Source organism: Platalea leucorodia (assembly GCF_965183815.1).
Source record: "Platalea leucorodia genome assembly, chromosome: Z".
In the NCBI taxonomy this organism is placed as follows: Eukaryota; Metazoa; Chordata; class Aves; order Pelecaniformes; family Threskiornithidae; genus Platalea; species Platalea leucorodia.
In genome coordinates, this window is record NC_138858.1 from 63,383,923 (window position 1) to 63,409,397 (window position 25,475).

General features: G+C 38.1%; 1 protein-coding gene across 8 annotated transcripts in view; it reads left to right on the top strand.

Annotated features, from left to right (window-relative positions):
• FER (FER tyrosine kinase) overlaps positions 1-25,475 on the top strand; it is a 201,410-nt gene that overhangs the window by 12,100 nt on the left and 163,835 nt on the right. For 5 of the 8 annotated variants that reach the window (XM_082337550.1, XM_082337552.1, XM_082337553.1 and 2 more), the window contains exons 2-5: positions 1,684-1,793; positions 7,114-7,372; positions 11,554-11,727; positions 15,181-15,280. In XM_082337550.1, the coding sequence (XP_082193676.1) occupies positions 7,166-7,372; positions 11,554-11,727; positions 15,181-15,280 (481 nt within the window). In that variant the 5' untranslated portion in view covers positions 1,684-1,793; positions 7,114-7,165. Of the gene's footprint in view, positions 1-1,683; positions 1,794-7,113; positions 7,373-11,553; positions 11,728-15,180; positions 15,281-17,200; positions 18,482-23,996; positions 24,870-25,475 lie in introns of those variants that run through there. The other 3 variants (XM_082337557.1, XM_082337556.1, XM_082337551.1) reach the window with 3 other exon arrangements.

The window sequence follows — 25,475 nt, forward strand, 5'->3', positions numbered from 1 at the left end:
TTATATTGAAAAACAAAATTCTACATTCTAATGTAGGTGATAGAGTAGTTCTTTAAGAAAAAAGGTGTGCTTTTTGTCTGTGTGCAGAGAACAGAAGATAGAGCTTGTCTGTGTTTAAGTTGTTCCAATCTGTTGTTTCATTTAATAAATGGAATTTTCTGAAGGGGTTCGTTTTACCACGTGCAGTGCTTTAACATCTGCTTGAAATCTGAATGTGCTCAGGTGCTGGTGGTAGCATGTGTTTTACTTTCATGAGTCCCATTTGAACCAGGAAAGGGGTTAAAAATAGTGTTCCTGTCCAGTGGTATTCTGGTGTTTCCAACTGGTTTGTATTTGTGATGGGAGGACTGAAGCCAAATTTACTATAATGTTTTTCTCTTGCTTGTAATTTTTTGCTGGTGAAGACTTTATCTTGGGCTTTGCAACTTCGCAACAAGTATTTTTGTATCTGTTATTAAAAATGTGGTGAATTTTGTAATGCTTCTAGCCTGCTGCATTTTTTTCTCCTTTTCTATCTGCTTGCATAGCTGCTGCTTCTTTGCAGTGACTGAATGTAAGCATCACTTACAGTCTTTTCTATTTTTGGTCATGGAGAATGGAAATTTTGTATTTATATTAGGCAGCACTTTTTTTTCTTGAATGTCACTAAGTAACCAGAAAGGAATACTAAATAATGTCTGCTTGAATATGAACTAAAACTATCCCTTCGTAAGATTTTATAAATGTGTCCATGATTAGAGCTTTGTTTTAAATAATGGAGATCTGCAAAATAGTTCTCATTTCTTTACCATTACACACTGTGTCTGTCTTTCAGTTTTGCTTAATGTGTCTTTTCTTACAAGGGCATTGCTAAACCAACAGTGAATGTCTCATCTAAAGATCTAACTTTAGATGAAACATTCTGGTATGAGATTGTGAGTGAACACTTAACATTGGTCCAGATGTAGCTTATACAGTATACCGTGCACTTGTAAGCTATATGCAAAGCCTGATTCTTACTGTTTTTTGTATTTTATACACTTTTTTAAAAATATAAAACCTCTAAAGATCCAGCCTTCTCTTGCAGTTTGCTTCACCTAGATTGCAGTCCAGAGTTACAGCTTGGAATTTTAGTGCTGCAGTTGTCTTAACCTTCTGACCTCTTACTCTTCTAGATACTGGAGTAATTAGAGCCATATAAGAAATTCCTGTGTCTTGATTGGTCCTTTTCTCATGTTGCCAGTTGTTTTCTCTACAGTCTAGTGACAATACCACTACGAAGTTTGTCTTTCATATAAAGAATTTTGGTCTTCAATGCTTTCATTTTCCTTATTAGTGGGCTTCCTTTCTGTTTTGTCAAGGGCAAAGTTCAGAAATAAATGAAATGATCTAATTTTCTGGCTACAATACACTGAGTCATAAGAAATGCCAATAACTTAAAAAAGAAATCTTTGGTTACATGTGTAGAGACAAAATTATTTCTTCCTTCAAAACTGTGTGTATGAAATGATAGCATATTACTACTTGCAGCCATCTGAGAAGTCTGCTCTTTTGGTTTTCTTCAACTCTGTCTCTTTTTAAAAAAAATCCTGTCTTCTGGTAATAATCTGAAAATGCAAAGTGTCTTACCTAAGTTTAAGTTTTGCAATGTATTTTAAAATGCTGAAATAATAAAAAAAAGTTTAATCTGTTTTTCTTTCACAGGAGTCCCCAGAAAATAAAAAGTATATTTCCGAAAGTGAAAAGCAGAAGAAGTAGCTGCTGACATAAAGAGAAGTGTACTAAGGATCATTTCTTGAGGAAAAATTTTTAAGGTATGTGAGCTATGTTTCGCAGAAAAGCCTTCCTGAAAATAAGCTGCCTATTTTGCCTTGAGTGGACTAATATTTCAGAGCAGTTTTGAAACAATCAGGCTAGCTTTAGATTACCACTTTGGATGTTTATTGATGGCAGTAACTCTACAGAAGCATTAGTTCAGCTACTTCATGTGCCCTACATTTTGCATCAAACATGTATATAGATAATATTCTGAATATGTGGTTAGTGTAAACAAGTGGTAGGTGAAGCATGTGTTTTATGTTTCATGGTCTTGCCCATTCCAGGAGTAGATCCTACACTAACAGAAATGTCAACTGTTTAACAGTCTAGGGTGTGGATGGAGGGCTAAGAATGATTTATTTCATTATTTTAATGGAATGTAACTACTATAAGCCTCACATTCAGAAATCAAGATGCACTGTCTAACAAATTCACCACCTGTTATAAAATTGCTTTTAAATCAGTACAGAAGCCTTGAATTTGAGGATTCGTGTCCTGAATCCAAGTGCTTTTCATTTTCTGATTTTGCAGTATTCATAATGTTTCTAGAAAAGGGTCTGCAAAATATAAGCCATACTAAGTGATCAGGAGCCCATGCAGATTTAGGAGCAGATCATGAGTGAGTGTGATGTTCTCTGTATACTGTGGCTATTCCATATTCCTCCTTCTGGAGGGGCCAGATGTGTGCTGTGCTTTCCTGTTCTGAATGTAACTGGGGGCCAGGTGTGCTTCTAGTTTATGGTTTAGCAGTTGCCTACCTTGTCACTGATATTATGAAACCACAAGTTCCAACTGATGTGTGTGGATCCCATCATTATTTTAAGATTAGCAATCACAGTCTTGGATATATTTCATGGCAATATATGACAGAAGGCACCAGTTGTTATAAGGGTAGGAGAGTATCCTGCAGAAGTATTGCTATATACATGCTCTGTTCTTCCCTGCTCATTTGATTTCAGTCATTGTCATACACACAGGACCTTTGATGTGATGTAGTATGGCCACTTGTGTCAGGGACAGATTGCAATCTTTAAATTAAGCGTAGATTGGCTATGAAAACTACTTTCTTCAGAGTTGTTGCTGGAATCCAGGAAGACTACTAGTGCTGGAATACTGGCTTTATTTCCTGAGGGGAGTGTTACAGGATTGAAGGATTATGTGACTGTCATTGAAGTTTCTCACTGTCATGCTGACAAAATTTAACATCGCTTCATTTGGAATCTGACTGCACCGCTGTGGTGGTGGTGGTGGTTGAGAGAAGTCTTGAAGTATGGTCAGTAACTATGCTTAAATTTAGAACCGTTCAAGGTCTGGTCGGTCATTTACAGTACATTATTGAATGTACATTGAGTGTTTACTTCCTGTCGGTGATTAGTTTGTTATTTTGAGAATGACTTAAAAAGAAAGTAAGTCTTACTTTCTTGGAATTGGCTCTGAGACATATTTTAACTGTTAAGGCTTACCAAATATTGATTGGCTAATTTGAATATCCGGTAATTTTTATAGTAACATCTCTCTCTCTCTCACACACACACATTTCAAAATAAAAAAATAAACTAGCTGAAGCTCATTTGTCCTATTTGATGCCACTGGGATTTTATTACTTTTACAAAACATCCTATAATTCAGTTTGAGACTTCACTAGCATGTCAAATTATGCAGGCATTGTTCATGTGTGAAAAAGAGATGAACCTCATGGGTATCTGCCAGAAGTAGGAAAGATCTCTTCACAGTGAGAGTAAGCAATTCCTGAAGGTTTTTTTCTGTATGAATTTAGCATATCATGTGTTCATTGTCATCAGTTCTTCATCTAGCTGCTTTAAAGTGTGATGCCATCTCTGTTTTCTTCCTTTAACATAAAATAGTCTCCCATGTTTTTTTGAGATTTTTTTTTCCCCAGAATATCTTTCACACTGTATTTTCACTGTATTTTCAACGTTGGAGTAGAAAGTATGTTTGTGTCTCAAACTCCCCGTATCTCCTACTACTTCCACAGTAAATATTTTCTGAGTTCAGATTTTGTTGCATTACTCAATTTTGCCAGTAGTCTGTGGCTGCAAAATCCAGGTGGGAATCTGTCTTTGTCCTACATGTTCAGTGTGAACATTGTAATGTTGTACGGTAAAGCCAAAAAATGGGACTATTAGTATTTTTTCTGTGATCCAGTAGCTGTGAACATGGGGAAGCACAAGGAGGATCACGGCACAAATAGCAGCCCAACTTGTTTGCTGTCCTTAAACAGCATCTCCTGGGTGCCATGATTGCAGACGGTGCTGACCTAAATGGATCATTATGCCCAGATGATCGTTGTATGTCCCTTGCAACTGAACTATTCTATTGGTCTGACCCTGTAGGGCAGCTGTCAACTCATCTGTGCACACTAAGCAGGGAGATAGCAAACTTGGAAAAAAAACCTGTCTGTGTTGGTGCCAGATATTGTCTCTTTGAACGCTGTCCTTTTGAAATGCACTGTGCTTTTTAGGAGTATTTGAAATACAGATTGCATAGAACACGTCTATTCATGTGTTTGGTAATTCTTACAGTTTTGACTTCAAGTGACTGTGTGATCTGTACTGTTTTCAGTTGTTTGAAAGTGTTAAAAAATTAAAAGTGGTTTTAATTAGAAGTGGTGTTTTTTTAGCTTATTGACAGTTAAGTGGCTTAGGTCTTGGATACTTGTTCACCACTTCTTTGCCTCCAAAATGCTGGAGCATTTGAGTTTTGCTGAATGTCTTGATTGAACATTTTCTTAATTTACAAGGAAGGCATATGGAGGCTGGCTTACCCAGTTGGGAATCATCAGCTCTGAGACTTTATGCTTATTAGTCTTACTGAATCAGAATTTTATGACTTTTGCAAAACGAATTTTTGCTGTCCTGCTTCTGTCACGGTGAATGGCACAATTTAAAGCAGAGTCCAGTGTGTGTACAATTTTTGTCTGTGTACCCAGGCATCTAATAGTGTAATCGGAAAAAATCTAATTACTACTTAGCGAGGGGAGGCTTAGCAGGCTGGAGTGAGATGTTGTTGGATCTTCTGTTCTATTGATTTTTGTAATCTTATGGCTCCACAGTGAGGCAGTAGAAGCAGAATGAAAGATCATATGCTGAGAATATTTCCTCCCTCCCTTGCCTTCCTGCCTCTCAGTAAAAGACAGAGGTTAGAGTAAAGGCAAGCAAGCCACCGCTTTACTCATAGCACAAGGCTAGACTTCATCCTGAGATTCAATTACCATCTCTTCTGAATCTGTAATGTAAGAAAATAAGATACTGTCTTTTCTCGTAGCTAATGTGCTAGGGTATTTAGGTAATGTGCTAAAATGTGCTAGGAGAAAAATGAGCTTGGTCACAAAAGTGAGTATAGGTCTAAAGGGTGTTGACAAATCACAAGTGCATCTCCAGTCATGTTAATAAGTAGGTGCTTTAAGAGTTTTTTCTTTCTCTCGTCTTACTAAAATATTAGTGGTTTTGCAAGACTGTTCTTAAATTTTAACTGTGAAAATGTTATCATTAATACAACTAATAATGACATAGTCCATTCTTTATAAATACAGCCAGCGTGAATTATTTACTCTTGCTTTTTATGACTGAGGTCCTAGCCATCAGCAAGAATTGTGACTAAAATATACAGCCTCACATGAAAGAGCATATGAAAGCTTGTGATAGATTTAAGGTTACTCATACCTTTGTTACAGGCTAACATACACTGTTGTATGTTAACTCATACAACCTTGACTTGTCTCTGTTGTGTAGATGCATAGTAGCACGGCACTATTCTTATTTTCTTCATGGGATCTTTGTTTCTTTCATTACGTAGCGTGGTTTGTGTTCTGAGAATAAACACATAGTGGATGAGGTTTAATTCCATAACTTACTGGAGGAGCTAATGGAGGCAGGGAACTGCAGGATGATGGGAGCGGTCCTGGGAGTCAGACTACCCTGGACATCGCTCTAGGTTCTGATTTGCAAAATCTTCTGAAATTCTGTGTGGTAACTGAAGCCAATAACATCTTTTTTTTCTGCATACTTAATATGCTAAAAATGCTGAGGACTCTGAAAAGTCTGTCTTTAAGCCTTGTACATACCAGTATTACCTGGTACAATGTTGACATTAGTTTATGTATCTCAATTCTTGGTGTAAAATAAGATTATTAGTCCTGCTTCGCCCCATGAGCTGTTAGGAAGATAAATCTGTTAATGTTTGTAAAACACTCTGCTAATTTAAGTGGTAATTTAAAGCCTATGAAGAAATTGGTACTTCTGTGTTCAAAAGAGCTAAGACTTGGCTCGAGCGCAGGAATTAGTGAATAGGCAGTACACAGTCTGTGTCTGCACTGCAGTCCAGAGCTATAATTGCAGTTTATGTCAGTTTATCTAACCTAGTTTGAAGCTGATTAATATAGGAACAGGTTTTAGGTGTATACACAGAAAAGAGGGTTCAGCCCGCATGACAAAACCTATGCAAGTCTGTAGAAATTACTCATATGTGTGGGTTCAGATCTTCTATGATGTGGCTGCATGTTTATCAGTATCAGATGCAGGTGTTTTAGAGCTGGCTCAACCAGGTGTCTTTGACCTGCAGTCGTGTTATAGGATTTCATAAGGCAGCATTTCTTATCTGTTTATCAAATGATGTCCATTTGGTACAGTAAGACTGGACTGCCTTAGGGGAAAATCGTGTGAAGTTAAGGACTCTGCCCTAATGTATGTCCCAGGGGAGCAATGGACGGTTGCATGGGGAACCTGGTTTGGGAAATTTTCTGATTTTTGGGAGGCTGAATGTCCAAGTTTAATGGCCTGCTAGCACTGTGTTTAGGAGCAAACTAACTTCTAACTAGTTATCCATTTCCCACAGATGCAGTGCCTGAGAGCTGATGTTTTGTTTGGATTTTTCTGTGCTCTTAGGACAGTAAACACCAGAAACAAATGTTTCAGGTCACCAGGAGTGGAACAGTGTAGTTGGCAGTTCTTGTCTGGAGATACTGTCAGCTATACTTATGTGATTTAATGTGAGGATTGGTCTTTAGTATCTGTCTTAGATGCTTTTATGTGTTCCCTTATAACTCCACTTTAAGTTAGGGAGGTAAATTTTGCAGATGGAAACTGGAGGACAGTTCTGGGCCTAAGATCTCTTCCAGTCATAGATGGGTGTTCAAAACAGTGCTCTGATCCTCCTTTGGGTTTATTTTGAGGAGGTATATGTGTATGGTTAATCTTAAGGTTAGTTATTTCAGGGTTTAGACATGAGTAGTTGCTCTTTGTCACACTACAAGTTTTTCTTTCCATATGTGTCTCATGAATCTTGTTCTGTTTTCAGATGTGGTGAAGAGCCTGTATTTTCCCCTGTGAGGTATATAGTGCCTTAAAAAATGGGGTTTGGAGGTGACCTGAAGTATTCTCATGATGCTTTATTAAAACTGCAAGACTGGGAACTACGACTGCTGGAAACAGTGAAGAAATTTATGGTAATGCGAGTAAAAAGTGATAAGGAGTATGCCTCCACTTTACAGAATCTTTGTAATCAAGTAGATAAAGAGAGCACTTGTCAATTGGATTATATCAGCAATGTGTCCAAGGTAAGACTGAATTATTTTGAATTTGGAATATCCTTGGAAATAACAGTGCTGGATTTATTTTTGTTTGTTTTAGTTTGAGTTGGATTCCTGTTCATTCAGCTTCTTGAGAGTTAATGTTGCCAAAGTATTTAAAATGGGCTTCTTTTAGTTCCTCGGTGGAATATGCAGAAGTTGAGCTCCAGTCTCGCTTTGAAAATAATAACTGAAGTAGAATTAATACTGAATTCTGAAATTCAGTATTTTAGGTTCCTGGGTTGAGCCTGCTACTTTGTTAAGTGTTTTGAAAATAGAGTATGCTATAGTAAGCTTTTCTTTTAAGACAGTTGAATAGGAACTATTGTTTATGTTATATAGAATTTGTGACAGAAATAGAAAAATGCCAGGAAACCGAGGCAAAGCCTAGCATTCCAGCTGTTATTCACACTGCAGCATGTGTTGTAAAAACAAAACATTAATTCAGGATGTTTCTCATAATTGTGAAGTTATTTTGTATCCAATTTAAAATAACTGTGTTGACTCTTCATAAAGGTAAGGCTGTCCTTCCCCCAAATTACTAGTTTTCAGATTTAGAGCAAGTCCAGTAAAGGTAACAATGAAGCAAACTTCCCTATTTCACCTGTTTGTAAGCTTCACTCCTGACTTGGATTCCTTCCTGACTAGAGAGAACTATTTTGTCTTAATAGCTTATTCAGTTCTTGGCCCTTCTGCTGTAGCAGTGGTTACACAGTCCCTTCAGTCTGGCATGAATCCTGATCTCCTCTCTGCAGGAAAACACCCTTTTTGGGTCAAGTTAAATTTTAGACAAAGCAGTTTTTACATAGTGGACTTATGGGGTGGCTGCTTGAATACTAGCTATGGCATAGCATTAGGAACGTGACTGCTTCTTGTGCAGCAGACTAGATGTATACTGGACTAAAGTGGCGGGGTGTGTGACGTGAAAGCTCCACTGCTATAGCTTGCCTGCTTCAACTGCCCCAAAAGTAGCACTGCACAGTGTTTATCTATAACAAATTCTGTTGTTGCTTCCCTCCCTCACAATAATCTTGTCTTGTAAATTGTCATACTACCTTTTTTTTTTCACCTATGTGTTTTAGTAGTGTATTTGAAATGCTTTTCACTCAATAATGTTTCTTATACACAGTTTGTTATAGATTTTGCTATTTAAGTTGTGATGGTTTTGGTAAATAAACATTAAAGTGTTGTCATAAGCCTAACATTGGCAGAAGTCAGGTATTTTCTTCTGGCTTTCTACTGTTGAATCCCTAAGTTTTGTATGGAATTATTGGTGATATGACTAATAATTCTTTCTATTGCTGCCCCATTAGAATTGCTCTTATGTGCTAGCTAAACTGTCTTGCAATTCTTTTAGACAATGAAACAGAGTGGATTAGGGCTAGAACAGTAAAGGAGCATTGGCATCAGAACATTTAGCATTATAAGGTATAAGCAACCCATGTTCAACTTCATGTAGCTAGCTCTGTCTAGGATGGTTCATGTCAGTGACATGGGCACTTCCTGTGAGCAAACAAATTTTAAGAAGCTGAAGATCTGACTTAAGCCATGCTCTTTTTGGGTTGAAGACAGGCACATGCGTCACATTTTGAAATCTTGCTTTGGACACAGGCACTCAAGTTGTTCTTTCAGGATTATTTTTGTTCCTTTTGTCTTTTTTTTTTTTTTTTCCCTCTTAGGGAGGTATCATTTTTCTCTCAAGCCCCATCCCTGATCTCAACATCTTTATATAACAGCAAAAATGTTCATATGCTACTGACAGATCTTTTGTATGGACTTGCCTTGAAATTTCACTGTCACCTTGGATTTTAAAGTTGTGTGGTGACACATTGTCTTACTGGTTTTGGCAGTTAAAAATGTCTGAATTATTGATTACTTTACTCACCTCATTCTAATTTACTTTACTATTTCATGATACTTTTTCTCTCTTCCTCACATTTTACAGAATCAAAGTATGACCCAAGTATTGTGGGACATAAATCTAGTGTCTTACATCTTCTAAGATTTAAAATACCTGTATGTTAAATTTTTGATGTTACGTGGCATCAGAACCAAATACCAAGCTGTCTAATCTTTTATGGTTTGGGTTTTTTTTTAAGTGTAGAGCAAGAGTGAACACTTTGAGAGAAATTGTGTTTGGGAAAATCTGTCCTATGTTTTTTTCATGCAGAGGCAGCAAACCTGCTGGAAGGCATAGTGGCAGCAACCACTAATGCTAGAAAAGCAGTATTTTTAAGTGCTTCCCAACAGCTCTTTTGTGTGTATATATGTCTAAAAAATACTGTTAAACCAAACAGTATTATATTTTATTGCTTTTGCTGGATTGTGGTTATTTTCTGTGAAAGGAAATGCTTTGCCTTTTCTGCTGTCCCCACCCAGCTGCTTTTCTGTCCATATAAATTTCAATTTTTGAAGCCTTTCCTCAAGTATAGCTTTTCACTTCAGCTTTTCCTATTTTAAAATAATAAAATGTAATCATACAAAACACAGAAATCTTGTTTAACTGATGTTTTCTCAATATGGGAAGAGGGATGTAAAGAATAGAAAAATGTGCAAATGATTTTTTTAAAATGGAAAGGGAGGTTTTCGCTATGTTTCTGACTTATTCAGGTTCATTTGGTGAATTGTAAGCTACGTATTTCTTTAGAGTACTTGTCCTGTAGAAAAATGCTTTTGCTGTGATCTTCAGGGTTGATTGAAACAGTACTTGGCTCATAACTAATAAATCAGCCTTAAAGAAAATGGAGAACTCTGACTACATTTTCACTTCTGAGAGAGCTCTTGTGAACTCTTCTATAACCACAAGACCCACTCTTCTCAGACAGATGTTTAATGATGTTTTTATCCTATGCAGCTTTGCAGTATGGCTTCTGATGCCATTTGGAAAGTGTTCTGTAATAGAGAGGTGAAACAGTTTTCAGCCATAGCTGGGAAGCTTTAGGCCATGACCTTTTTACAACACCACACTTTAAGCAGCCTGAGATAGCTCTGTGCCAGTCTGTGGGATGTTTACGAGCTAAAGGAAATGTTAAAGCTGGTTTAATATGTACAGGAGTTAGATGTCTTTTGTTTCCTTCTCTAGAATCCAGTTTGCATTGCAGCATTGTCATGTAGAGATGGAAATGTTATGTATATATGTTTATATATGAGATGTAAGGAAACCCCAAAGCTACAAAACAAATTAATTTTCTAAGTTTTGATGATCTAAGGTGGATTTCTGTCTTTAGTAAGTGTAAGATAAATGCTAGTAAAACTATCATACTAGCTGCCTTCAAAACCTGATTGTATGGCAGGTAGCCATACTAGTATTTTAGCCATAGCATAGCATTCAGTGTCAAGGAGTTATCTCTAAGGAATCCAATACTGTCCCCATAAACAAAATGTGACAGGGATCTTTTAGGGTAACAAATGCTTTTATTTGAACTGAACTTTAATTTCGTGTTTGTGTCTGTGGTGCCTTGGAAGTCTCTTGTTCACCTTAGAATTCTTAATCAAAATGCAAAGACACCACAGCACATTAAGCTGTCCTGAAAACTGACTGACAAAATGGCCAAGGAAGTTATTAAAGTAAGGGTACAGAAATGTGTTGGGTTGCTATGACAGATGAGTAACTGTGTGTGCCTCTTAACCTGTTAGCACCTTATGCTTTGATACTGGTGGCCTGACTGATGCTGTCAGGTATGTGAAGCAGCTGACGAATGTTATACTCTTAAACAGTAACCACTCAAATGCATATTACTGTGAGGTATTTAGACAAGGGCAGAGAAGTCAGCTGGAACAGAGTAACCGTGACTGGGAAACAGGAGAACAAAGGACACAGGAACGTGCCTGTCAGGGGTGTCAGGAATGTATTCCAAAAAAAGGCTGTAAAGCTTTCATCCGTGTTCAGAAGTACTAGGACAGTGCTGAAAGGTGACCACACAATATTGTATTTTTGTCTCTGGTGCTTTTTTATGATTTTATGAGTAAATTTGAGGCATGATTTTGCTGTAGCAGGAAGAACTTTTATTTTAGAAGATCTCAAGTGCATTTGGGTAAGTTCAAAATTCTTTTTTTACTGAATTGTTTTAAACAGTGATGTATCTTTTCCCACAGTTAATGTTAATCATTTGGTTGGTTGTAAGCCAGAATAAGTAAGTGCTTTTCTGTTTTGACTTTTTTTTTTCTAGTCTTGGTTGCTCGTGGTACAGCAAACAGAACAGCTGAGCAAAATAATGAAGACGCATGCAGAGGATCTTAATTCTGGGCCTTTGCATAGGCTTACAATGATGATCAAAGATAAGCAGCAAGTTAAGAAGAGTTACGTAGGTGTTCATCAACAAATTGAAGCAGAGATGTACAAGGTATTTTATTCAACTGTGCTTTATAAATTTATTATAGTTTTGTATGTTTAAAAAGTAATATATTGGGAATGGATTTTTTTAGCTCCTCTGTTTTTGTTTGTGCTATGGCAAAAGCAGTGATTTGTGGTATGTAGAATGCCTAGTTTAAATTTGAGTTATTTCCTCCACATTTTCTCTCCCCTGCTAGCTGACAAGGCAGAGATGGAAAACTTTCTTTTATATGAATTTTTGTGGACAGATAGCACTGGAAATGCTCTTGTTCCAGTAGAGGATGATTCTCTGTGACACTTCTCTATTGCTGTTCTCATTCTGCTGTAGACATCCCTGGGACCAGGGCACTGAAAACTTTTGTTAATGAATGCTCTTGACAGTCCAGACTGTTTTGGGTGGGGACAGGATTCTAGTCCCTATTCTAAAATATAAATCAAGTGTAAACCAAACATTAAGGCTGCAGATGGAGCTCTTCAGGGCCTTTTCTATTACATGTTGGTTGTCCTGCTTACGCTGAAAGCACTGTATCTAGCCAGTAAAGCTGACAGAAATGAGTTTCATTCAGGTGCTCTGGGGGAAGTTTAACTGCAAATGTCAGAAATCAGACTGATAGTCTGAAAGGTCTACTCAGAGAAGGAAAAACAGTTTATTCTTTCTTCCAGCAGAGAATTTGAGATTTGGAGTAATGTAATTAAAATGTAACATCTGAGTAGTATAGTAGAAATGTCATGGACTGATGAGTAAAAGATTATTGGGCTGGTTATGAGAAGAACTTTAAACTAGTACTAAGTATATATTAAGTTAAATATGTTGGCTCTAATAGGACTGCTTCCATAATATGCTAGGATATTGGCATCTTCCCCAGGTATTGACTATGGTGAGTACATACTTTTTGATGCATGGTCCGTAGGCTGTCTTACCTGATAAAATTTCCAAGCCAGATAATCACTCACAGCCACTTATGGATTGGTGCATCTGAAAATAGTCGGGATGGAAGAAGAGGAAAAACTGGTAGCATACGTTAGAAATAATAGAGGTTAAATATATAGAGAATTGGAGAAATGGAAAAAGAAAGAAAGAAATGTAAGAAAGAGAGGCTAGATGAAACAAGAGTCCTGGAAGTTCAGGTATACTTTTAAAACAGACTGTGCAAAACACATTTTTTTCTGTTAATAAGTTAACTCTAATAAAATCTCTAATAAAACTGTCTTTTCAAATAAGGCTTTTTCAAAAAAATATAGTGCATATTGAGCACTCCCCAAATGATTAATTACAAATTATATTGATTTTAATTAATTATGGACTGCATGGCAGTGCAAATATTTTGTATCCTGATGAATAAGCTCGCACTGTTGTTGGTTTTTTTTTTCGCTCCTCCCTGATTTTCCTAAGAAGCATTTGAATAGCATTCTGATTAGATATGATATGTTCTTTCATTGTTAGCTGACATTGTTTGTTCAGAGGTTTTGTGTCACTGGAGCACTTACAGAATGGTTCCCAGAAATTCAAACTACTTCTCATGTTCTGTGGTATTACTTCTGCTTTTGTTACACACAGAAGCAAAATACTTATTTCCCAGGACATTATCCAAACCTTGTGAAGACCGGTGTCTGTGCAGTTCATATCTTTAGGATCCGTTGGCAAAAAAATGTGTTTTCCATTAGGTGAAATGCATTTGTATCATCCTTTCTTATTCTAGACACCTCTACAATCTTTTTGACAAAATTCTTAAGGACAGTGAAATACCATGTCTTTTACACAAATGTAGTAAAACTCATATCTTGTAGTTTTATTCCAATTCCCAGTTAGATATTGAGTATTTTTTCTTTCTTCATGAAATTTGAGGAAAAACGTAGAGTACTATGCTAGTTAGGTGGGCAACACTTTTTGATATAAAAACGGAGTTTAAGATAATCCTTGACCATCTTAGTTCCTGAAGTATTATTTGGGGACAGAGGTGCTCTTGGTTTTGTTTTTGTCTGTTGGAAGAACACAGTCTAAGAATCAGTAAAATATATTTTGCAATTATTACAAAGGTTTCTTACTACTAGTGGCCTACCCTTTATTTTTCAGTTTTCTCTAAGAGAAGCAGTTCCTTTTTATTTATGTCTTAATTGTGTTCACTGCTTCCTAATTTCACCTTTTTCTCCATTTTTCCTGATGTCTTCATAATACAAGTTTGTCGTGAAGTTATTTTTTCCTCTATCACCTCTATTAGTCTATAATAACAACAGTTGTGAGTATAATTTACAGTATGTAGATATAATAAAATATAATATATAATAAATATATGTATAATTTACAGTATGTAAATATGTATGAAATATGAGATGAGAATATGGGATTGATGTGGAGAAAAGTTCCTGCCTTTAAATGAAATCTTTTCACAGTTGGCCCAGAAATAGAAAGCATAGATAGCACCTTGTTGGCTCTTTCAGGAATTCCATTAAGTTTCCAGATGTTGTTCTTGAGAGTGAACGTAGTGGTATTTGGGCCTTGCCTCATGAGAAAAGGGAGAATTGTGAACTCCAGCCTTCTTCATGCCAGCTGCAAGAGGAATAGTTTTTCTGTAGAGCGAACTTCATTTTCTGCACATTCAGTGAGGGGTGCACTTCCATTAAATTACGTTTCTCTTCCACAATTTCACATTATGAGTGTATTTTTCTTTTTGTCAGAATTTTTACTTTTCTTTACTATATACGCCACCTTTTTGGTATTGTAGCGGCTGGTTTGTTACTAGCTTTTGTTCGCAAGTTCATGATTTGTGATTACTTCTGAACAGTGCACTAATTTTGTCATGCAGTGATTGAAAGTTGGCGATAGAAGAGACAACTGTATTTTAATTTTTTCACCAAAAATGTGACGTTCAGTAGAGCTGCTTCCACTACAAAAAGATTCTTCTGTGCTGTGTTCTACTGTAGTTTGTGTTTGTTTTTTTTTTTTCCTTTGGTTTGATTTCTTTTCCTTTTTAGGGATTTAAGTCTTACAACAGATAGATTGGTTCAAGCACAGTGGCTGTTTCTAAGCCATTTCTATGAACTGTAATATCTAAAAATTCTTCTATCTTGCCTTTTTTTTTACATGCTAAAGGATTTCCTTCCTATGCATAGAACTTTTTCATCTAGTATGATTTATTAAGCATCTTTTTGGTTCTTTTTTTTCCTTGTCATTGAAATGGAATAGTGTTTATGATAAGCTTTGTTTCCTAAACATATTTTTCATTACACTGATGTGGATGAGGATCTCTGTTTCAGGCCTCTTATTTCATTCCACGCATTTATTGATTTTGATTTTCTTCACAGTGTAATATCCTATTAAGATTATCTCAAGCCAATGGGAAGTGGTAACATCCTTATTTTGGAAAATAAATCCTTTCAATTTTCTTTCACTAATGCTATGAGGTTTTTTTATATATTGAGGATAAGTACTTTTAATACTTTTTGTATTTCTGTTTTCTTAAAGGTCACAAAGACAGAACTAGAGAAACTAAAATCTAGCTATAGACAACTAATAAAAGAAGTAAATTCTGCCAAAGAAAAGTATAAAGAAGCTGTGGCTAAAGGTATGACTGACTTGTGTTAATTTCATCTGTTTATTAATGCCTTTTTCAAACCTGCTAAAACTCTTACAGTGAAACAGAGTAATGTTTTTTTGAGCAACTCAATTACAATATAGAAGCTCATTTAGTATCTTAAGTAGGACAGGATAATTGTCATCATGTGTACTTGGTGGTACTCTTTTTAAAAGTCATAAAATAAAGGATAGAGCTTCTTTTAATATAAATGGTAATCCTTTTAAGTTCTTCTGTTATTCCTCCAGTGGATGTATTTGAAATGTAAAATTGCTCAAAGGACCTGTTAATAGTGGTAAGTGCGTTGCAACTCCATCTCATCTACATTGTAGCTGCAGCCTACTTGCATCCTGTGACCTATTATGGTTGCTACAGTGGCATCAGCATCAGTTCTTGACAGTTAGTATAATGGTTCTGACCTTTGTCAACCTTAAGCAAAAGAGGAAAAGAATTCATTTGCACACTGAGACATTGTAAAGATTTTTGGGGAATGATGTGTCCAAACTCCATGGATTTTGATTCTTGTTGCATCGTGCTAATGATTAGATAAAAGAGAGCCTTTGTTCTGTGATGTAGTGAAATACCTTGTTAACAGTTATTCTTATGTGCCTGTCTAAGATTTTTTTCTTTCTTTAGAGAAAATTAATTGGATGGCAGTATATAAATATAATTCCAAGACCCATCTTTAAGTTTTTGTGTGACTGCCTAAAATGACAGTTATTGTCCTTGGTTCTGTTGTACAGTGCAATGTAGTAGCTATCAGTGCTGAGAGAAAGATTGTTTCTTTCCAAGTTTGTCTAAAATTTGGAGTGGTAGCTGATATGTGAATATAATGGCAAAACAGCATGGGATAAGAGAAGTTATACTTAGCACTGTTTAGCTTCAGCTTTTTTTTTACTTTTACTGATGTTCATATTCACTTAAAAATGTACATACATACTCAGTTGTTCATTTCGTCCAGTTCCCTAGCCGTTTTCTACATATAACTTTATTTTGGTTACTTGGTTTATCTCCATGTAACTACTTAACATGGGAACATATAGTATGTAACATGGATAATAAGTTGCTGTGATCTTCGTATGTTCTTTTTATCCCATCTTCCTGTTATAGCTCTGATCATTTTCCATTCCTGAAGCACCAAACTTTCCCATTGAAATCAAAGAGTGTTTTGGCAGCTCTGATGTTCTGATGTGGTTCTGATTAACTGAATTATTATTTCTTTAGAAAGACAGCAAACACAAGCTGGTTTTAAGAGACTTATTTCTCCTGTGGTTCTTCTAGACCTTCTCTTTCAGGCTTCCATTTAGTATTATTACAATTCGTACTTAATTTCACTTTCCCTAACATTTTAGTGTAAATCTGTTTTAATAAACATGGACTTCCAGAAAAATGTTGCAGGTTTTTCTTCCAAAACTGCAGAGTTGCTTCTCCCCTGTTGCACCCCAGGCCATGTTCTTGTTTACAAATATTTGTGTAGTTGGTGAACTACTACAACTGTATATCAGCTGCAGGTCAGCTGAGCTGTTTGAATTTTTTTAAGCCATGGTATTTTCACAGAGTGTCTGAGCCCTCAAGTTGTCAGACTTCTTAGGGAGGTCTTAAAATTGTAATGCTTCATTATTCCAGGCTTTAGTTCAGTAACTAGTGCTTATTCAAATTATGTGCTGTTAGGAAATAGGACTTTTGTTAATGTACAAACAGGTTCAGTTTTTCAGGATTTCAAGAATTATTGAAAACAAGTGAAGGAACAGTGCCTGCCAGAACAGTGGGAGGGCATAACCAAGTATTAGAAATAAGCTGAAAAACATTTTGTTAAACAAAAAGATGAAAATCTTTGGACATCAGCTCTTGCAAGAAATGTGTTAAAAGAACCGGTCCAGGTCCACTTCTGTAAAATGCTGTTCTCAACAGATGCTGTTCTTCTGGCAAACCAGTCACAGTGCCTGGCCCTGCCTTTGTGGAGCTGAAGAGGACAACTGCTCCTTAGGACATACTACTTTGTCTTTGCCCCCAGGCTTGTGAATGCTGAATTGTAAATTTGTGCAGTACCTGTACAAGCTAGTCAACATGAAAAGAATGCAAGTCACACAAAGGAATGACCTAGAAATTTCTCTGTTTTGCAAGTGTACTGATTTTGAAATTTAGTGACTTTTTTTGTTTTGTTTTGGAATAGCAAAGCCATCTTCTAGTGAGAGAGTAAGTTTACTGGAGCCACTAGTGAAGGAGGTACAAGTGGTTCTCTAGTTTGGGAAGAGGGTACAAATGGTTCTCTAGTTTGGGAAGAGAATTGTTTCCCTGTTTTCTGGTTGACTTGTTAAAAGTGATATTAGATTCCGGGCTAACCACACACAGCAGAGGATATTAACTGTGAAGAATAAAGCCTGGCGAAGTTATAAACAGTGGAAGGTGATCTTCTGCAGTAGTAGTTGTTTTTATGTTTTTCTGCATTCACAAACTATTCTCAGGTAAACTTGAATTACTGTGCTTCATACTTCGCACCAGCTAACACGACAGTCACTTTGAATCAACATGTTGATGCCCAAATGCTGGGTTACACTGTTTTCACTTCTTGCTGAAAACACTAAGAGGACCTGTGGCAAGAGTAATAAGAACTGAATAATGATACTGGTTAGTTACAGGTTTTGTTTGTGTTAGGGCAATGGGAAGCCAGCTGGTGCGAATTTTTGGGTAGTTTCATAGTGAGGAAAAGGGAACTGCTTTCTGAAGGATGCAGGAGCTTTGCTCTCTCCAGATCTGGAGAAAGACAAAAGTGTCTGAGGTGCTGGCTCAGGAGCTGTTCTGGGGAACCCTCTGCTAGCACTGCTTCTGCTTGGGCATCAGGGAAGCAGTGGGACAGTTCTGTGGCAGAGGGTGCACCACTGAGCCTTGGCTGCCACTTGGTCCTTAGGCTGGATGGCATGGCCCTGTTGTGGCCCTTACCCCATTTAGTCGTGCTGCTGCTCTTTTCTGGACCAGTGATAACCCTGGGAATCACAAATGCAGCCTGGTTGGTTGTTCTTGGGCATGGAGACCTCAAGTGTCAGGCAGTCTGGTTGGTGTTACTCGGTTCTTTGATAGTTTTTTGCTTTTTGAAAATCAGTCCTTTGATAGTTTTTTGCTTTTTGAAAATCAGTCCTTAATTCTTACATTTTTTTAATGTATGGTGAGAGATAGCAAGCGGAGAGGGGATAAAGTCAGCAAGCTGAATTAGGCCAGTGCCCCTCTAATGAGGCATGCTTCAGCAACTGGGACTATTGATTTGACAGATTGATTTGAATAGTCTCTTCTGGATTGGAAAGCTTTGTTTAAAAAAAAAAAAAAAAAAAAGTATATACTGGGAACACACAGCATGTTCCTTTGCAGAATTGGAGCATTAGGGCATGTTGGGGTCATAGGGCATACTGGGGTCATTGGAGCAAAATATGAGATAAAAAACTTATTAGATTGTTTTTCCATAATGAAATGGACAGCCCTCTTGAAATCTTTTGGATATGAGATATTGAGAAAAAATGGTGTAAACTTCTTACAACAGCGGTCCAAAATAACATTCACAGATTATGTACAACGCTGAGCCTACAATGCTGTGCTGACATCAGTGATGCTGAGTAACAAGGTAAATAGAGTGCGGCATGTTGATGTTGCTGCTGCAGGAAAACGCATCAAAACAAAATTTATGTCAAATGGTAAAGACATTGTTTCGCTAAAGAAGAAGTCACAAAGCTTCTAAATAATGGGTAAAGAACACAAAATGGAAACTGTAGAACAGTTGTAGATATCAAGTGTGATATCTCATTACAGTTTGAATCTCATTTGATTGGGTCAGTAACTACTTCCACTTAAGTTTACTGTTTCCACAATTACTTTTGTTTCTGCAGAATTATGTGTCTTTATTAAGTGTAGTTTGGAGTGTGTCTTTGGGGTTTCTCATGTTTTCATCTTTAATTTTTTTGATTATACACTACTTATTGCTATATAAAAAAAAGCTTAAATAAGGAAATTATGAATACATGAAATCATAATCAATAATTTGCTCTTTTCCTTACATTTAGTCAGACCAGTTGTTCTTGGGGTATCCAGCCCCCTGAGCTGGAAGACAGGGACAGGGAGCAGAATGAAACCCCCATAATCCAAGGGGAGATGGTTAGTGACCTGCTACACCACTTAGACACACAAAAGTCTATGGGGCCGGATGCGATCCACCCAAGGGTACTGAGGGAGCTGGTGGAGGTGCTCACCAAGCCACTTTCCATCATCTGTCATCAGTGCTGGCTAACCGGGGAGGTCCCATTTGACTGGAAGTTTGCAAATGTGATGCCCATCTACAAGAAGGGCTGGAAGGAGGATCCGGGGAACTACAGGCCTGTCAGCCTGCCCTTGGTGCTGGGGAAGGTTATGGAGCAGATCATCCTGAGTGCCATCACATGGCACGTATGGGACAACCAGGGGATCTGGTGCAGTTAGCATGGGTTTCTGAAAGGCAGGTCCTGCTTGACTAACCTGATCTCCTTCTATGGCAAGGTGACCCACTTAGTAGATGAGGGAAAGGCTGTGGATGTTGTCTACCTGGACTTTAGTAAGGCCTTTGACACAGTTTCCCACAGCATTCTCCTGGAGAAGCTGGCTGCACACGGCTTCGATGGGTGCTCTCTGCGCTGGGTTAAAAACTGGCTGGATGGCCGAGCCCAGAGAGTGGTGGTGAACGGAGTCAAATCCAGTTGGCGCCTGGTCACGAGTGGTGTTCCCCAGGGCTCAGTACTGGGGCCGGTCCTGTTCAACATCTTCATTGATGATCTGGATGAGGGGATCGAGTGCACCCTCAGTAAGTTTGCAGATGACACCAAGTTGGGTGGAAGTGTTGATCTGCTGGAGGGTAGGAAGGCCCTGCAGAGGGACCTGGACAGGCTGGATCGTTGGGCCGAGGCCAACTGCATGAGATTCAACCAGGCTCAGTGCTGGGTCCTGCACTTGGGTCACAACAACCCCATGCAACGCTACAGGCTTGGGGAGGAGTGGCTGGAGAGCTGCCTGGCAGAAAAGGACCTGGGGGTACTGGTCGACAGCTGGCTGAATATGAGCCAGCAGTGTGCCCCGGTGGCCAAGAAGGCCAATGGCATCCTGGCTTGTATCAGGAATAGTGTGGCCAGCAGGACTAGGGAAGTGATCGTCCTCCTGCACTTGGCACTGGTGAGGCCGCACCTCCAATACTGTGTTCAGTTTTGGGCCCCTCACTACAAGAAGGACATTGAGGTGCTGGAGTGTGTCCAAAGAAGGGCAGTGAAGCTGATGAAGGGTCTGGAGCACAAGTCTTATGAGGAGCGGCTGAGCTGGGGTTGTTTAGCCTGGAGAATAGGTGATTCAGGGGAGACATTATCTCTATCTACAACTGCCTGAAAGGAGGTTGTAGTGAGGTGGAGGTTGGTCTCTTCTCCCAGGTAACAAGTGGTAGGATGAGAGGAAATGGCCTCAAGCTGCACCAGGGGAGGTTTAGATTGGATATTAGGAAAAATTTCTTCACTGAAAGAGTAGTCAGGCACTGGAAGAGGCTGCCCAGGGAAGTGGTTGAGTCCCCATCCCTGGAGGTATTTAAAAGATGTGTAAAAATGGCACTTAAGGACATAATTTAGTGGTGGACTTGGCAGTGCTAGGTTAACGGTTGGACTCGATGATCTTAAAGGTCTTTTCCAACCTAAATCATTCTATGATTCTATGATTTTTTTTTTTTAATTTGAAACACATTAATTCTGAACAATTCAGCATCTATTTTTGTAGCTGATGTTGGTGTTAGATGTTTAAATGTGAAATAGTTGCTCTTCTATCAGTTAATATTGCAAGTTGGAATAGAGCCAATGTAGCTTTCGGAGGTTCGTACTGGATTTTAATACAATATAATCTTTAGCGAAATTTACAGTTTTCATGTAAATACATCTGTTACAGGTGTTTAGTGTTCTTGTTACTAGTTAATTACTGATTGAATGTAGAAACTGTTGCAACGTTCTTACGTGACAGAATGGATCTGAAGTAAATAGTAAAGGAAAAATATATTGATTCTAAGTATTTAATGTCATCATTTCCTTTTATGCTGCTACAGCAGGATAAAAAAAATATTGTACCAGATTTCCCTAGGTTGGCTTGTGTTCCCCGACAACATTGTGATTTACAGGAGACTAGAAATATTAACAGTACACCTAGCACATTATACAACATTGCATCTGCTGGAAGAATGTTTTCAGATCCCTGCAACTCTTGTGATTTAATACTTCAGAATTGATGTCACTTCTGTGGTACATACTGAAGGAGCACGACAGCATAAGCTATATCTATGATAAATAATGAAAGCTTTGAAAAAGCTTTCATTAAATCAAATTATTGCCCTACTATTCTTTGTAATAGCTGAGTGGCCAGAAAATACTTTTATTAGGTGGCTGGTGCATTCATTCTGAGTTGCCTGTAAAACTGTGATTATACTACTATATTTCGTGGTGGCATGTGTTGCTTTTAGTTGTTGCTGAGATCAGGGAAACTCCTAGTAGGGTATATTTCGAATTTATTTTTGACTGAAACTCTCACATTGTTAAGACAAAACAAGTAACACTGGCTGAACTGGTCTTTCTTATTCGCAGACGTCAGCAGGCTGGCTGGATTTCAAATTAATACCCTATTGTAAGCATTTCAACTCATAGACACTACCAGTGCTTTCAAGGGCTAGGGTTGTTTCTTGTGTGTAAAATAAAGCTTCTAGAGCAGGAAAGCCTGGGGAGTGCAGAGCCAAGAGATCTTGGTGACTTCTTGTGGAGTGTGGGACCAGCTTGGGCATATTATTTCCACTCAACATGGACATACAGCCTCAGGATGTGCTCTCCTCAATCCTCACAGACCAGCGCTCATAGGTCTGAGAGAATTTACTAGTTGTGCTTATTAGCTCAAACATCCGACAGCAGTTCAAAAGATAGCACTTTAATTTTTGCTATTTTTATACTATGTTATTTGTTTATCTTAACATTAAGCAGGTAACTTTATTGAACTAGTTCTTAACTCAGAAGCTTAGGTCTAGTATTCTGTAAATTTGAAATCTGTACCGTAAACATTGGGAAATGTCTAATAGATCACTGTATACATTGACAGCTTTATACTTTAGGGCTGCTATTTACAAAAATAAAAGATTCTGAAGGAAATGAAGGAAGAAATGTTTCTTCTGTCTGAAACATTACTATACACTGAAGATTTGCATATTTTCTCAGAGGAGGATTGTTGCTTCATTCAAAAAAAAAAAAAAGAGAAGAAAAGCAAAAGCCTTGATACTCCCCTCTTTTCTTCCTTTTTAAAGTTTTCTGAAATCAAATGCTGTGATACTCTAGTGAGGTTATAATACAGAACATGACAGCAACTCTGAAGCCAAGCTTCTTGGCTTTTCCTCGGTCCTTGCCTGTCCTGTCTTTAATCCTAACCTGTAAGCTCTCCATCAGCTCCTCATCCATCCCCAAGCAGAGCTCCATGCTCTCCAGCTGCTCCCTCACATAAAGGGCAACTTCCTCTCCTCGTCTTCCTGGCCTGTCTTTCCCCAAGAACCTATATCTCTCCATTGCAACACTCCAGTCATGGGAGCCATCCCACCATGGCCCCACGATCCCAACAGGATCATAGCCCTGCAACTGCACACAGATCTCTAACTCATCATGTTTATTCCCCATGCTGCATGCAGTAGTATAGAGGCAGTTAAGCATGGCACCCCAGCATGTTGAGTTCCTGGAGAGGATTTTGGGGGGGATTTTTCCACAGTGGTGCCTTGTAGGAACCTCCTTGCCCACAGGCAGGTGCTGGAGGTCACCCTACCCAAGCCCCATTTTGTTGACTTTGTGATCCCTTCCCATCGCACCACCCCATGCCCTTTGCTCAGCATTCCGGTACATTGCTCCCTCAGGACTGTGGATCACCCTCTCCCTCCCTCGTCATTCCTAGTTTAAAGCTCTCTTAATGAGGTCAGCAATCCTAATGGCGAAAATAGTTTTACCCTGCTTAATCAAGCTTCCTATCTCCCAAGCACAAGGTGGTCTGCAAACAGGGTCCTGTGGTTGTAGAACCCAAAACCCTGTGGCCAACACCAGCTCCGCAGCTACTTACGGACCTGTATTGTCAGGGTCCTCCTTGCACCCTTTCCCCTCACTGGCAGGATCGAGGAGGACACCACCTGGGCCCCCATGCCCTTGACAGCTGTCCCCAGAGCTCTGTAGTCACTTTTGACGCTGTCCAGCTTTCCTCTGCCAGTATCATTAGTGCAGACCTTTATTACAACATTGCCCCTGCTGTTTTTCCCTATGTTTACCCATACCCAGAAACTAAGGTGGATTTGCCTTTTGCGCTTCCTGAACTACAGAGGCAGGTATGTGAATTCTTGACGTATGTTCTTGTCCTCCAAGTTTCTCTGGGATTGTTAGTCATAGTTTTATTTATGTATAAAGATTTTCTTTCCTCCTGTTTCATGTGTAGATCTTCAGATTGCCCTTCTAATTTTCATTTTGTTTGTCCTGTAATTCTGCTGCTTTTCTGTTTCCACAATTCTAGCATATTTAAGGCTTCTCACTGTGTTTCTATTGGGGGTATATAACCCTCTATTGTCATGTCAGGTGTGTCTCTGCCTGCTTTTGAAACTAAATTAAATTAATTGTCAAAAAACAGACTTGTGTAATAAAATTATATTCTCCTTTGTCAGGTGGACATTGTCTTCATTAGTGTTTCTTCATGGGGCAACATTCACTGTGCACTGAAACCAAAGGTCATGTTTCAATGCCAGGAGCTATTTAATTCATCTGTTGTGAGATAAGCCTTTACAATGATCTCCATTACCTCTTTTAAGACCACTTTGTCATCACTTCTGAATGGCTGAAGGTCATACCTGTTGGTATCACTGAAGTTCCCAAGAGTGAGAGGCAAGGGGCAGTCCTTCTTGAAATACCATAACACTGGACTCCAGACAGACTTTTCCTGAGATTTATGAAAACTGGACAAGAAATCCTTTCTAATTGTAGACATTCCAAAGAGTGCCTAACTCTGACAGATTTATGTTGTTTTCACAAACTATTTAGTACTTCAATTATGCCGCCTCAAAAAGCAATTATGATATTTATTGTCTTTTAAGAGCAAACACTTAAAGATGCAAGAATTTGAGAGACCGTATCAAGTATGAATACATGCTTAGACATTGACAAGTTTTTAGCTTTCTGTGTCTTCCCAAGTTTTTATTCTTTACAAGTTTTTTCTCCTTTCCCGTTCTCAAAGGTCCCAAAGAAACAAGTTAAATAAAAACAAAGCAAACTTAAGAACAAATAGCTTAATAACTGATACTTCCAGGAGGTCTTCTAGACAGTTTTTCTTACCATTGTTGCAAAGCAACACTGAGAGGAAAAAATACAATCTTTCTGTAGAGTGGGATGTCACTGGTATAGGGTTTTGTCTGACCTGAATTTGCAATGAAACAGAAGTTCAGAGCTTAAGGTAACATGTATCCATTGAACTATAGTGTTGAGCTTTTTTGATAGCAGCTGATCTATAATGTAGGTGTAAAGAAATAATGTCTTACTGCACTCAGTTTTGGAATTCTTCGTGACACATTTCTGTAGTTAACCAATTCAAAATGTTTCTGTTTGAGCTTTTGATTTTGAGGGGAAAGCTTTGTATTTCATGTTAGTCAAACCTGAGATTTTCACTGTGTGCTGCTTCTCTTTGAAAAGAATAGATCTTTAAGAAAATAACGTTGTCTTTGGGGCATTTACTTAGCCATAAGATTTAGCTGAAGGGCTGTAACTAAAGCAGCTTAACTGGAATTTTCTGTTGCAGAAACGATGACAGTAGATATAAGCCTCAATCATTAGTTTAACCTATGCTATCATGAAGCTGGATTTGAAATCTGAGCAGCTAAGCTGATACCAAGTCTTGACTTGACTCTTAGATGTCACGCTACAGGTAGCCTTCAGGAGATGGATCCTTGCCCTGTGCCAATTAGCGGGTGCTTTATGGTGTATTCCACAGAGTCTGAATTTTGCTGTTTGAATAAAACGTCAAAATGTATAATGCAAATTTGAAGACCTCACAAGTGTCAAATTTTATTGAAATCAATAATAACTAAATGTAGTGAACATATAAGGGAATACAAGCCTTGACTAACAATTTTTGACCAACTGCAAAAAGTTGT